At 45.9% G+C, this 14,747-nt stretch overlaps 1 protein-coding gene across 6 annotated transcripts in view; it reads left to right on the top strand.

The window, feature by feature from the left end:
- Positions 1-14,747, top strand: part of TBC1D8 (TBC1 domain family member 8) — a 121,568-nt gene that overhangs the window by 70,046 nt on the left and 36,775 nt on the right. For 5 of the 6 annotated variants that reach the window (XR_009054601.1, XM_057740933.1, XM_057740932.1 and 2 more), the window contains 3 exons: positions 2,523-2,641; positions 6,884-7,112; positions 9,506-9,746. Coding sequence is in view for 5 of the 6 variants with exons in the window: in XM_057740933.1 (XP_057596916.1) it covers positions 2,523-2,641; positions 6,884-7,112; positions 9,506-9,746 (589 nt within the window). In the remaining variant the exon portion in view is untranslated. Of the gene's footprint in view, positions 1-2,522; positions 2,642-6,883; positions 7,113-8,850; positions 8,974-9,505; positions 9,747-14,747 lie in introns of those variants that run through there. The other variant, XM_057740936.1, reaches the window with a different exon arrangement.

The following is a 14,747-nucleotide window of genomic DNA, read 5'->3' as shown; positions in this document are numbered from 1 at the left end:
ACCTATATGAGAAAAGAATCTGGAAAAGAATAGATATATGTATACGTATAACTGAATCACTTGGTTGTACACCTGAAACTAACACAACATTGTAAATCAACTATGCTCTGATATAAAATAAAAGTTAAACTAAAAAAAAAAAAAAAAGATCTAGAGAGAGAAAACCTTAAAGTGCCAGGGAAGAGCAGAGAGCTGCCCACCCCAAGGAACCTGTGCAAGTTTATGGCTTCAGTGGCCCAAAGACTCTCTTGAGATGAATTGTGTGATGTGCTGTCACCCTGCTGCAAAGACACCATTGCTGACCCATGAGATTTATGGGGTTTCCTGGTGACTGACAACTACATGGCTGCCACCCGAGGACACTGACAAAGACAGTTAAGCCAGAGGCAGGTAAATTAGATGCACAGTGCAGCTACATCAGTGCTGACTGTGAGGAGCCAGGCAGACAGTCTGGGTCCCATAAGAGGAGTCGGGAGCCTGATGGGCCAGGGGCTTCCTGAGACCACAGGGGCCTCCTAGATGGGTGGGAAGTAGCATGACCACTTTACCCAAGTGGACTGCTTCTTGGGTTTATGTTCCTGAAAGAGCAAGACAGAAGGGTAGGACTCATGGAGAGCTGGGCAGGGTCACTGGTTGTTATGGACTGAGTGGTGTCCCCTCCCTCCCCGTATTCAAATGTTGAAGCCCTCACCCCAGGTGTGATGGTGTTTGGAGGTGGGACCTTTGGGAGGTGATTAGGGTCAGTTGAAGTCATGAGGGTGGGGCCGCCTTCATGGAATTAGTGCCTTTAGCAGAAGGACAAGGAGTCTGCTTTAGTGATGACCAAAGGACTTTGCTTAGGGGATACCATGCCTAAAAATTGGAGAATACGGGGAAATAAATACCATTGTTTTAAACTCTCATTTTGGGACTTCCCTGGTGGCACAGCGGTTAAGATTCTGCCTGCCAATGCAGGGGACATGGGTTCTATCCCTGGTCCCATGGGAAGATCCCACATGCCATGGAGCAACTAAACCCATGCACCACAACTACTGAGCCTGTATGCTGCAACTGCTGAAGCCCACATGCCTAGAGCCAGTGCTCTGCAACAAGAGAAGCCACCGCACTGAGAAGCCTGAGCACCGCAACAAAGAGTAGCCCCCAATCGCCACAACTAGAGAAAGCCCATGCAGCAGTGAAGACCCTACACAGCCAAAAAAAAAGCCAAAAAGCAAGAAAACCTCTCATTTTTCCACATGAATATTCTCTTAGATTCTTTTTTTTTTAACTCCTTCCCAAAGTGCCCGTCAGAACAACAGTCCTAGTACAGATGTTCTCTGTACTCACCCCACATCCACAGATGGGGGGGCGGGGGGAGGAGTTCTCTGGCATTTTTATGCATGGGGTATTTAAAAGGTCCTCACATACGTTTACTTTCTGGGGAGAGGAAAGCTGCAAATAATAGAGAAGGGTCAGGGGTAGCACAGTGCATGTCTGGCTTCTGTGAAAGTGGTACGGGGCTCTCACATTGGCTAGGTTATTCTGCACTGTTGCTGGTCTGCTAGCTCTTCCTCACTTTGAGGTTACAGTATCTCCCGCTTCCCATTTGGGGAACCTGGCCCTCCTAGCCCGGCGTTTACCTATTTCCACGCTAGACGTACCTGATGCATACACGCCTCTTCTTGTCCAGGAACCGTGCTTGGTTCAAGTCATGGACTTTATCAAACCTGTGCCACGTCAGTAGGAGGTGGCACCATCCCCATGCCAAGGAGTCCATCGTCCAGCGGGGAGGACTAGGAGGCTCCTTAGGAAATGATGGTGACTAGGACATCCAAGCTTTTTGGTAACGCTGTTGCTTCATGCTTCACTAATAGGCTGATTGTGTTCTTAGATGTCTTTGAAAGATGTTAACTTACTAGATACCATTTAATGTTTCTGTGGTTTTCTTTTAACGTGTACAAGAAAACCTCTATTTATATATGTTTTTAAAGGATTCTGTTGTAAAAGATACGAAGTACAGACTGACAAACCGGGGGATGTCCTCGAGGCAGTGCCCTCAGGCCACCGGCAGAGCCATCTCGAGAGGTCTTCCCTCTGTGAACCTGGGCTGAGGTCCCTTTTGAGGGACCCCCCTTCTCACGAGGAAAATTCTGTGAGAGGGTGTTCAGAATCGGTCACCCTGGGGCTTGTTTCCCCTGGAATATCTGTATGATGATAGATGTTTCTGTCGCTTGAGTGGAGGTGGTCAGAATTCCACACGTTAGTGGGGCTGGCAGGATGCCCACAGAGAGGTCCCGGGGTGACTCAGCTGGTCAGCTGGCCCATCTGTGTGGCAAGGGATGGGTGTTCCCAACCCCCATTGCTGTGGGGACGGGGACCAGGGCCCCAGTGGAGGGTGCCTGCTTTGCAGCTGGCAAACTGGGATGTGAGAAACAGGATTGTTTTAATAACAGAAATGCAGGACTCCTGTTTAGAAAGTGAGTTCGTATTCTAGGAATTGCTTTTGTCTCTTAAGCTCTGTGTCTTTTTCTGTTCTCACCCAGGTGCCACGTTAGAAGAAATAAACCAGCACTGGGACTGGCTGGAGCAGAATCTCCTCCACACCTTGTCCGTCTTTGATAATAAAGACGACATCGCCAGTTTTGTCAAAGGGAAGGTGAAGGTAGGTCCCTGGACCGTGATGTTTCTCCCGGTTTCCCCATCTTTCTTGTCACGTCTTCCTGACACTCTGGACACAGCAGCGTTTTTGATCATATTCTTTTCCTGTAACAGTGTTCTCCATGTAATTGAACTTCTTGGCTTAATATCTAAAGCAAAATGCATTTGCCTTGTCATCAGTCAAATTTTTCAGAGTCAGTCTGACAAAAGTCACCGGAAATTAAAAAAAGACAACAACAAAACCCTCATTCTCACGCCTAAGGTTTTGTTATCCTTTACAGAAGTGAAGGTCCTTTTTTATCTCAGGGGGAAAAATGTTAAGATTCAGGTTTTTGCACAGCAACAATGTTATTTGTGTCCTGAAATTAGTTACTCCCAACTTTTTTTGCAGCTGTGAAATCTTGCCCCTCTTTTATTTTGTTGAAGGTAGCACTTTCCTCCTTTTGAAAGTGGATATTTATTCTTAAAATATGTTAAGTGAAGAATTAAAACCAATTAAGTTTCGAGAAAAGGGAGGAATATTTGGGGAGGTCTCCCTACATACTTGCTGTGAGCTAGTCTTATTCAACAGGTCTCTCTGCAGTAACATGATTGGTGACTGGTGCTTTAAAAACCCTCTCAGGCAGGGAGAGATGGTTTCTCATTCTAAACTTAACCCTCTTGCTAGACATTTTCACACATTAGCCTGTAATACACTTTTCATCCCTTAGGGTAAAATATCCTAGGGTATTGATCTCGGGTGGCCTCAGCCTGCAGCGGCTTGAAGCAGGCTTTCGGTTCCTGCCAGAGGTTGAGGTCGGGCCATGCAGTGAGAGCGCTCAATCCTGGCCACCAGACCACCAGGGACCCGTGAGCAGTGACAAGGCCCTGCCCGTCAGCTGTGTAGAAATGAATTTCCACATAGAGACAGAAGGTAGTGAAGCAAGTAAAGCGTTCATTAGGAGGAAAAGAGTGCAGTACGTGTGGTTAGACCCATGGGCGGGCTGAAAGAGAGAGCTGAGCCCTCGTGGTGGTTTGAGTCACTTTTATGGGGCATTTCTTCCGGGTTTCCTTTGACCAGTCATCTTGCTTTGCCGGGCTCTGAGTCCATCTTTGGTACATCTCAGGGTCCTGCCCTGTGTGTGTGCACATCTCTCAGCCAGGATGGGTTCTAGTGAAGAGGCCTGTGGGTAGTGGACATCACTTACTGTGGGGTGGCTGCCCCTCCCTTTTTGACCTCCAGGGAGCCTTTCTGCACGTGTGTAGTTGGGAAGGTCTCTTTGATGTCGAGAATGAGGAATACGTGGTCTTTTATCTCTTATCTGGGCAGGGCCAGCCTCCTCCATCATCCTGCTATTATGGAGTTTCTGTCCATGGGGGAGAGACTGTCCAGCCTGGGGCCCGTCTATCTCCTGCCTCATTCCGAGTCCCGGCAGAGCGACAGTGTTGTGTCCCCTGCTGTTGCCTCTGACTTGTGGGGTTAGCAGGTGGGTGCAGGCCCCTGTGGGTCTCGTCCAGCTCACGTTACCACCGCAGCCTGGTCCAGCTTGGTTCCCTGGGTCAGGCTGCACTGGGGCTTAGTGACAGAAATACCTGGTTCACAATTATTTTTCACATTTACCACCTTTTTCTTGGTCTCATGTTGGTTGTGGTGGTTCTTTGATGTAGGGATTTCTTCTCTTAATTGGGAGGAAGAAAATGCACTTATGCTACAGTGGCTTTTGGAAATCTTCTATAGGGGAGGGAAGAATTTCTCCTCTATGCTCTTAGGTTTGGTGCTAGGGGCCTGGAAATTAAACTGATAAAAGACAGGTTGAGTTAATCAGCCTGTGTGGCACCACAGACATGTGGGAGAAACTCCCTGATGAGTAACTCAGAGGGATGGTTAGGACTTGGGGCTTGTGTAGCATCGTAACAAAGAACAGTGCATTTGTAGAGAAGCAAGGAGTCAAAGGAACGGGAGTGTGGCCTTTTAGGGCGGCAAACTTGTGGACGCTGGATACTGGAGTGAGACTAACTGCTCCGGTCAGGTTTGTCTTGTAGGTTCCTCCTGGTGCATCTCGGGCTGGTCAGAGTCTAGAGTTGTCTCTGGTGATTCAGAGTCTAAGAGCTGCCTTCCTCTTTCTGGCATGGGATGGGGAGACATCTTTACAAATGGGAATTTGTGTCCTGTCTTTGGTACATAGTAGAGGAGGGCAGAGAACTTATTTGGCATCTGCTCTTTCTCAAGTATCTTTAGCTCTAAGAATTCTTATGCCAAAGAGGCATATTTGGGAGTGGCATTTTCTGATCCCTTAACACTTCAAAGCAAATATGCCTGCTTCTCAGGGAGGCTGCTGGCCTTGAGCAGGGGCCAGGGACTGAGGGGTCCGGCTGGTCAGAGGCCGGTTGTGCCTTCGGGGCCACCAGGTGGTGTTGGTTCTCCCTTTGCTCTGGGCAGACGTGGAGGATCTGGAAATTGGGGCTTTCCTGCTCGTATCCTGACCATTCGATCACTCCATGGAGCTTTAAAGGAATCCCTCTGCTTGGAGCTGTGCCGTAACCAGACCCTGCAGTCAAGGAAGCCAGCTGCCCTTGTCTGGAGCTGTGACCGTTTGCTGTAGATAATTCTTAAAAAATCCCCTTCAGGGACTTCCCTGGCGGTACAGTGGCTAGGACTCAGTGCTTCCATTGTAGGGGGCTTGGGTTCAGGGACCTAAGATCCTACACGCTGTGCAGAGTGACAAAAAAAACAAATCCCCTTCATATCTCAGGGTTCAGAGCGTTTCTTATATATTAGACATGCTTTGAAAAGAATGCTTACCTCTCTCACTTGTAATGTTTATATTTTAGAATGTCTAGTTAAATAAAATTTGGAAAAGAAAAACATGAGGGAAGTGCAAATCCCTTGAAATTTTACCAGTTTCAGATTGGTTTTTTTAAAGTAATTTTATCAACAAATGACATTTTTATTTTGATGGTGACGCACAGGCTGTTTGCTGACATTGCTTGCACAGCGCGGGTTTGGGCAGCAGTCCCCCCAGGGTGGCCTTGTCCTTGGGGGCATGGGCTTTCATGGAACATCCCCACAAGAACAGACAGGAAGGGCAGTGCTAATAAAAACAGGTACAGAGTTACATGTGTATGTTAAAAATTGAGTAGCACATGCAAGGCTCAAAGCCCTGGAGTTCTTAAACAAGAAATTCTGGGTGCAAAAAAGGTGCAGTGAGCCCTCAGGAACGGGAATGAGAATTCTGATAGTGTCGATGTGTTGTCCCCCTTAAGATCAGGTCACAAGCTTACCTTCTAGGCACATCTACCCCCTCGCCCCAGATTTAGAGGGAATCCTCACTGTTGTTTGTCATCCGCAAAACAATGGTAGATTCAGATTCTCAGTTTCCTGTTTTGCCCCCCCATATACTGAGTGCTTAGGAGGTATTGACAACCTCAGGAACCTTGGCCAGCCTGTCCCTTTTGTACATGAGAAGACTTGAGGGGATACCATGGTGGTGAAATGTATCAAGTGTTACATAGGAAGGCAGCCAGATTTTTAAACCCAGTGAGGAAGACATTCATGAGTTTTTTTAAAAAGACTAACTTTAAAAAATTTATTTATCTCTGTTTGTTTATATTGAAGTATAGTTGATTTACAATGTTGTGTTAATTTCTACTGTACAGCAGAGTGATTCTATTACATATACATTTAAAAATTCCTTTCCGTTATGGTTTATCACCGAATACTGAATACAGTTCCCTGTGCTCTACAGTAGGAGCTTGTTGTTTTTCCATCCTATATATAATCGTGCGCATCTGCTAACCCCAAACTCCCACTCCATCCCCCCCGCCCCCCGCCTCGCAACCACACGTTTGTTCTCTATGTCTGTGAGTCTATTTCTGTTTCGTAGATAGGTTCGTTTCTGTAAAGAGACCCGCTCTGAACTCCAGCTTGGGTAGTTCTTCAGGGTTGATGCATGGAGTTCACATGCCCAAGACAATCACTCGACTCCGTGTCTCTAGAGGCAGGAGCAAGGAGGGATTATAAAATAGTAACTTGTTTGGGGCTTGGAAGTCAGAGATTTGCCCAAAGTCTCATGCTGGCGAGTGGCCGAGAGAGAGCATTTCTGAGGTTCCCCCAGCTCGCTTCCTCCCGCCGTGGATGTGTTTCTGGGGAGGTGAACAGGGTCCTCATCCATCCTGCGTTGTCTCTGAGTGGGGCCGGTTCCCCAGTTGCCTGGGCGTGGCTGTCCTTGCCTTTCTGACCGGGGACCCTTCTCTCCCTGTGTATCAGGCTCTGATTGCTGAGGAGACGAGCAGCAGGCTAGCCGAGCAGGAGGAGGAGCCTGAGAAGTTCCGTGAGGCCTTGGTGAAGTTCGAGGCCAGGTTCAACTTCCCGGAGGCCGAGAAGCTGGTCACCTATTACTCGTGCTGCTGCTGGAAGGGCAGAGTGCCCCGCCAAGGCTGGCTCTACCTCAGCATCAACCACCTCTGCTTCTATTCCTTCTTCCTGGGCAAGGAGCGTAAGTGAGAGGCGATCGGGTCCCTCCCGGATGGAGCTGGTCCCTGGGATGCTCGGTGCTGGCCCCAAGACCAGTTATTACATGAATGAGTTAGACGAACACAGATTTAAATAAGTGGCTGAGAGATAACAGGTGACATGTGATTAATTTCCAAGTGCCCTGTGCAGACAATCATATTATGTTATATATATGACTACCACTAAGGAGGTTTGATTTTTTTTTAATTTTTATTGGAATATAGTTGACTTACAGTGTTGTGTTAGTTTCTGCTCTGCAGCAAGGTGAATCAGTTATACATATACATATGTCCCCTCTTTTTTGGATTCTTTTCCCATATAGGTCATTACAGACTATTGAGTAGAGTTCCCTGTGCTGTACAGTAGGTCCTTGTTAGTTATCTGTTTTAGATATAGGAGAGTGTATGTGTCAGTCCCAATCTAAGGAGGTTTGATTTTGTGAGAATTCATTTCTTCTGCTGCCTTACGGAACCTTTCTGTGCAGCCCCCTTCATATAGCTGCTAAAGGGTTTTTGCTACTGTATTTTCTGTTACTTTGAAAACAGTGTTGTAGCTGACTGGCCCAAGAGTTCTAAACGCATAGGACAGGTTGTGCTTCTGAACCCAGGGGGACATTTAAAGAATTCCCAGGCCTGAAGGTGACAACTGCTCCTGGGAGAGCAGCAGTTGTTCCTAGAAGGGGGTCCCCCCCTGGGACCCCCTGAGATCAGGCAGGGATTCACTTCTCACGTTTTTCCACCCACAGTCACCACTGTGGGCAATGGGATTCCAAGGTGAAAAAGGAAAGCCACAGGGTCCGTTGTGTGTGGACACGTTCAGAGTTATTACCACTGAAACTTCTTCCGGAACAAATATTATTTCAAGGGCCCCCCGCAGGGTGGTGTATCTATATTTATGTATTTATGTATATATATTTTTTCCTTGCTGCTTTCGTTTATATTTCAAGTGGAACCAGTGGACGGGGCTCCTCCTGCCCTCTGCTGTGGCCAGCGTCCTGCACATGGTCTCCCCTTGACCTTGCCTGCGCCGCCAGCCTGGGCTCGGGCACCCCGGCGTGTGCCCACTGTGTCCGCAGCCTTCCTCACCCTTGCAACGTGCTCTCACCTAACCCTTGCTGTCCTCGCTCTTCTGCTTTCTGAAATGCTTCTCAAAGTTAACGCCCCTGTCTCTCCTGGCCTTCCACGTTCCCAGGCCTGTTTGGGGACTCTTGTTCGTCCTTCAAAATTCAGTTCAGATTTTCTCATCTCCAGGAAGCCTTCCCTGGTCCCTTTGTAGTTTGTCCTGCATTTGCATCTCTGTTTTGGGTCCTGTCAAGTCAGTGGTTGCTTCTTCGTTTACATGTCTGTTTTTCCTGTTTGAACGAGCTTCTCAAGTGCACGGCTCTTCTCCAGGTAGATGCTTAAAGAGTGAAAGCTGATAGCGTAGATGGATTGTGTCTGTGTGTGTGAAAAAAGACTGTATAAAAGCAACTGGAAATAGCCAAAGAAGCGTATTCTCATGCCTGATGTAGCAGTGTGGCCTTTTAAATGATTAAAGCACAGAAAACATTATTGCAAAATAAATGGAGAGAAATGATAGAAATAAAAACAGTTCATCATCCCTCTTTTTTGTTTGAAAAGGAAAATGAATTATTTTTGACATTTATCAATCATCGTCACCAAACCTGATTTTGTTAGGTCGATAAACCTTGGAGAAAAGAAATGATTCCTAATATTTAATAACATTTCTCATTTCAAGTTGTTACATATGCCCCTCCCCGTCTGCTCGGCGTCTGCCCGCTAGCCTCACTCCCCACTGCGCTGGAAACGCTTCTGAGAACAGAACGCTTGTTTATAAACTCTACGGTTAGTACCGTATTACTTTAAAAAGAGTTCCATAGAAACCACTTGTGCTCTGTTTTCTAAGATTTGAACAACTGTCACTTGACGTAGTCTAAATGTTAGGCCCTTTCCTCTAAACCAGATCACGAATCCTCTTTTGTCCTCCGTTTTTTCATAGCTTATGCCCTGAATGCTGCTATTGAAACCGGAATTTATGTGGATCGAGAAACATCTGCATATTTTGCAGATATTTCAGTTTAACTATTTGGGGGAAGTTTTTACGTTGTTAACTTGGTATGTCAGAACGATGTCCCTTGTACGTGTGCAGTAGCCAGCAGCTTGGGACGTTTTGCTTAAATCTTTAAGAAAATTATTAGAACATGAGTTGGGTTCTGACAAACAGTTGTCAAGCAGTTCCTGTGCTTCCTCTTTCCTGCTCTGGTTTAAAAAGTATTTGTATTTCAGCTGCAGGAGAAGTTTTGCACTGTTGCTGGTGCATTTCAGTTTGGGTTACATTTGAGGGTAAAATCTGTATTTGCCCTTTTTTCTCTTCCAGTTAAACTTGTAATCCCTTGGGTTGACATCCAGAAGTTGGAGAGGACATCCAATGTCTTTCTGACGGATACCATCCGCGTCACCATGCAGAATAAGGAGCGGGACTTCTCCATGTTTCTGAACCTGGACGAGGTGTTCAAGATCATGGAGCAGCTGGCCGACGTGACCCTCCGAAGGCTGCTGGACAATGAGGGCTTTGACCTGGACCCGGGTCTGCAGGAGCCCAGTCAGATCACCAAGAGGTAGGAGCCTCTGTGTGCCCCTCAGCTCACAGGGGACCACAGCCTGTGTGCCACTTCATGGACATGTGCTTTGTTTTTTTTGTTTGTCTGGTTTTGTTGTTGTTGTTTGGTTTTTTTTGTAAGTGTTTAAAAATATAGTTATTTATTTATTTTGCACCGGGTCTTAGTTGTGGCATGCAGACTTTTTAGTTTCAGCATGCACTCAGGATCTGGTTCCCCGACCAGGGATCAAACCCAGGCCCCCTGCATTGGGAGCTCGAAGTCTTACGCGCTGGACCACTGGAAGTCTGGGACGTGCTTTGTTAACCTCGTTGTATTAGATTGAAATTTCCCTCATGGCATAATCCAGATTTTCGTATGTCGTTAGTCATGACAGAGAAGGCACTTCTCTTGTGGTGCAGTGGTAAGAACCTGCCTGCCAATGCAGGGGACACGGGTTCAATCCCTGGTCCAGGAAGATCCCACATGCCGTGGAGCAACTAAGCCTGTGCGCCACAACTACTGAGCCCGCACACATAGAGCCTGTGCTCCGCAACAAGAGAAGCCACTGCAATGAGAAGCCTGTGCAGGGCAACGAAGAGTAGCCCCCGCTCTCCACAGCTAGAGAAAGCCCGTGTGCAGCAATGAGAAGCTGATGCAGCCAAATAAATAAAATAAATAAATAAATTTAAAAAGTGCTCGAAGGAAAAAAAAGTGCTTGAAGATATATTAAAAAAAAGAAAGAAAAAAATCATGACAGAGAGATAATAATTGGCAGGGGTGGTCATTCATTTCCTTTGTGCATTAAGCTTTGATTCCTAGATTGTTTCCCCTTTTTTTCCAGATAATATTTCAAAATTGATTTTCATAAAAAAAAGAAAAATACTTCCAGGATGTTCCCTGGCCGTCCAGTGGTTAGGACTCCATGCTTTCACTGCCATGGCCCCAGGTTTGATTCCTGGTCGGGGAACTAAGAAATACTTCTAGGAAATTCCCTGGCAGTCCAGTGGTTAGGACTCAATGCTTTCACTGCCATGGCCCCAGGTTCGATCCCTGGTCAGGGAACTAAGATCCCGCAAGCCATGCAGTATGGTCGAAAAAAAGGAAAAAAAAAAAAAAAAACCAAAAACTTACAGAAATGCAATACGGGTAGTCTCAAGATAGAATTTTATTCAGCATGGGGCTCTTTTAGTACACATCAAGAAGTGTTGTTTTTTCATATTACGTTACTTTGTAGAAGACATTTTCAGGACAGCTGGGTTTATTTTTGGTACCAATTTGTTGTAAGAAACATGCTTTACTGATTGTAAGTCAACATTCTTTGTTATTTGTTTGCCCCCAGTTGCTACTGATCATGGTGGCTTGTGAGGTAGTTGCTTGAATTATTTGCCACTTTAAAGCAGTTCGACTTTATTATCTAAAATTCAAACTGGTGTTTGAGCTTGACTGTGATTTCTGGCTTCGTGGTTCAAACTGGGTAACTGCAGAGCTGATACCTTTGTAAAAGTTCACCTTTGTATCCTTTGAAAAACAAGTTACCGGTAAAGTGCTGTCCTGGCTGGATGTTTTTGATGTAGTTATAGAATCACCACTGCTGTCTGAATACTACTTGTCATTAAAAAATTTTTATTTTGTGGTAAAATACACATAAAATTTGCCATCTTAACCATTCTTATTTTTACTTTTTTTAAAAGAAAGATAGCCCTTCTTTTAAAAAGGTTTTATTATTAAAAATATTTTATTTATTTATTTATATTTATTTTTTGGCAGCGTTGGGTCTTTGTTGCTATGTGCGGGCTTTCTCTAGTTGCAGTGAGCGGGGGCTATTCTTTGTTGTGGTGCACGGCCTTCTTATTGCCAGGGTTTCTCTTATTGTGGCTCTAGGTGTGTGGGCTTCACTAGTTGTGGCACGAGGGCTCAGTAGTTATGGTGCACAGGCTTAGTTGCTCCATGGCATGTGGGATCTTCCCAGACCAGAAACTGAACCCATTGAACCCTGCATTGGCAAGCAGATTCTTAACCACTGCACCACCAGGGAAGTCCCTTTATTTTTTAAAAACTTTTTTTAATTGAATGAAAGATTCTTTAAATTCTGCAGTGCTTTACAATTTTCAAAAGCTTCACATACATGATTTCATATAATCCCATGATAACCCTTTTTCAAAATCCCTTACTCCTGTATCGCCCCTCCCCTACCCGTCTCCTCACTGGTAACCACTAGTTCTCTGAGTCTGCTTCTTTTTTGCTTTATTCACTAGTTTGTTGTATTTTTTAGATTCCACATATAAGTGATATCATATGGTATTTGTCTTTCTCTGTCTGACTTAGCATAATGACCTCCAAGCATCCTTGTTGCTGCAAATGGCAAAATTTCACTCTTTTAAATGGCTGAGCAGTATTCCATCGTGTATATGTACCACATCTTCTTTATCCATTCATCTGTTGATGGACACTTATGTTGTTTCACTATCTTGGAAATTGTAAATAACACTGCTATGAACATTGGGGTGCATGTATCTTTTTGAATTAGTGTTTCTGTTTTTTCTCTGATATATACCCAGGAATGGAATTGCTGGGTCTTATGGTCATTTGAGTTTTTATTTTTTTGCAGAGTCTCCACACTGTTTTCCGTAGTGACTGCACCAGTTTACATTTCCACTAACAGTGCATGAGGGTGTGTATTAGGGTTACCTTTTTTTCTCATCCTGGCCAACATTTATTATTTATGTTCTTTTCAACGACTGCCATTCTGACACATGCGAGGTGATACCTCATCGTGGTTTTGACTTGCGTTTTCCTGATGAGTAGCGATCATCTTAATCATTTTTAAACCTGTAGTTTGGTGGTATTAAGTACATTCATGTTGCTGTATAACCATCACCACCATCCATCTTTAGAGCTCTTACCATCTTTGAAAACCGAAACTTTATCTCCATGAAAGACTGACTCCCCACCCCTCCCCTAACCCCTGGCAAGCACACTTCTACTTGCTGTCTCCATGATCTGTTACCTCTAGTGAAATCCTACAGTGTTTGTCTTTTTAAGACTGGCTTACTTTGTGTAGCCTAATGTCCTCAAGGTTCTTCCACATTGTAGATTGTCAGAATCTCTCTCCTTTTTAAGACTGAATAATATTCCATTGTTTATACTGCGTTTGCTTACCTGTGTATCCATCAGTGGACACTGGGTTCCTTCTGCCTTTGGCTGTGGTGGATAATGGTGCTGTGAACGTGGGTGTGCAAATATCTCTTCAAGACTCTGCTTTCAGTTCTTTTGGACACATGCCCAGAAGTAGAATTGCTGGATCATATGGTAATTCTAGTTTAATTTTTTAGGAACCACTCGTCATTAAAACTTTTTTTTTTATCATTTATCTGTTTTAACATTCCTATTATTCCTTAAACATGTCTACTGTCTTCTCTGAACATTTAGGGGAATGTATCTCTTGCTAATTAGTGGTCTCTGAATGGCAGTGTCTAAGAGTTTTCGTGTGTTCAGAAAGAATTGAAAGACCCTCCCTGCCAAGTGTGTATATTTTAAATCGAGCACATATATAAGTGGAGTTTGGGGTGAGACTCCGCTGCATTTCGCTTGGTTTTGCATGATCTCTGAGCACCTGGAGTTCCTTTGTGGAGTGGGCGTGCTGCTCACCACGTTCATGAAAGTGGACCCTGGGGCCAGCGCTGCGTTTGGTCTTCCGCCTCGCAGTGCCCAGCTCCCCCGTGTGCCTCCCGCCCCAGGCTTCCCGTCACTGTCTCTGCTCCATCTCAGGGCCGAGAACGACCTCAGGTGGCCTTGGCCTACAGCGGCTTGAAGCAGGATTTCGGTTCCCGCCCGAGACTGAGGTCAGGCTTCGGCAGTGAGAGCGCTGAATCCTGGCCACCAGACCACCGGGGACCTGTGGCCAGTGACAAGGCCCCAGCCCTTCGGCTTTGCAGAAATGAGTTCCCACAAAGAGGTGAAAAGTAGTGAAACAACTCAAGTGTTTATTAGGAGGAGAAGGAGCACAGTACCTGTGGATAGACACGTGGGCGCGCTGAGAGAGAGTCGCATCCTCGTGGTGGTTTGAATCAGTTGTATGCGGCATTTCTTCCGGGTTTCCTTTGACCAGTCATCTTGCTTTGTCGGGCTCTGAATCCATCTTTGGTGCATCTCAGGGTCCTCCCCTGTGTGCGTGCACATCTCTCAGCCAGGATGGGTTCTAGTGAAGAGGCCTGTGGGTAGCTTGACATCACTCCCTTTTTGACCTCCAAGGAGCCTTTCTGCGCATGTGTCATTGGGACGGTCTTCTTGACTTCAAGAATGAGGAATATGTGGTCTTTTATCACATATCAGGGCAAAGCTCAGCTCTTCTCTTGCTCCTGCTATTTAGGAGTCTCTGTCCACAGGGGATATAGTCCAGCTGCTCAGCCTGGGGCCCATCTCTCTCCTGCCCCTAGGGGACAACCCACTATGAGGGACCCACTCTCTCCCATGATTCTTCCACTATCTCTGTGTAGTTTGGTACCTGAGCGCTTTTAGTCCAGCTTACAAAGGTCTGTTAAAGATGAAGAAACCCATCTCCATTGTGTGAGTTGTTAAAAAGCTCATGGAAACCACCCGTGAGAGCTTTGAACTCTTTCACCATGTTTGCACTCAGTTGCGTAGGTGAGGGAATTGTAACCATGTGGTTTTCGGCAGGGGAGGCCGGCTCACAGCTCGTGTGTTCTGGCCAGTCCCCTCGGCATTGGGTGGTTCCTCACAAATTTCCTGATGTTCTAGCACGGCTGTACGTCCAGATGTGGCATTTTAAATTTGGGATAGAAATGAGGAAAGGATAGGAAGATGGAAGGTCTGTAGCACTTAAGACCCTTTGGGAAAAATCATCCATTCTGAAAGAAAACTCAGCAGTGTTGGGAATCTTCCAGAAACAGGTGAATTCTACAAGGCTGTCCGTCCCGCCCCAGCCAAGCCCTGGAAACTTGGAGAAAGGGAGGAGAGAAAGGGCAAAGAGGACTCCAGTGATGGTGGTGGAGCTGCCTG

The sequence above is a fragment of the Hippopotamus amphibius genome, chromosome 7 (assembly GCF_030028045.1).
Source record: "Hippopotamus amphibius kiboko isolate mHipAmp2 chromosome 7, mHipAmp2.hap2, whole genome shotgun sequence".
Lineage (NCBI taxonomy): Eukaryota > Metazoa > Chordata > Mammalia > Artiodactyla > Hippopotamidae > Hippopotamus > Hippopotamus amphibius.
Note: the sequence above shows the minus strand (reverse complement) of the source record. Positions and strands in the feature narration are given on the sequence as shown.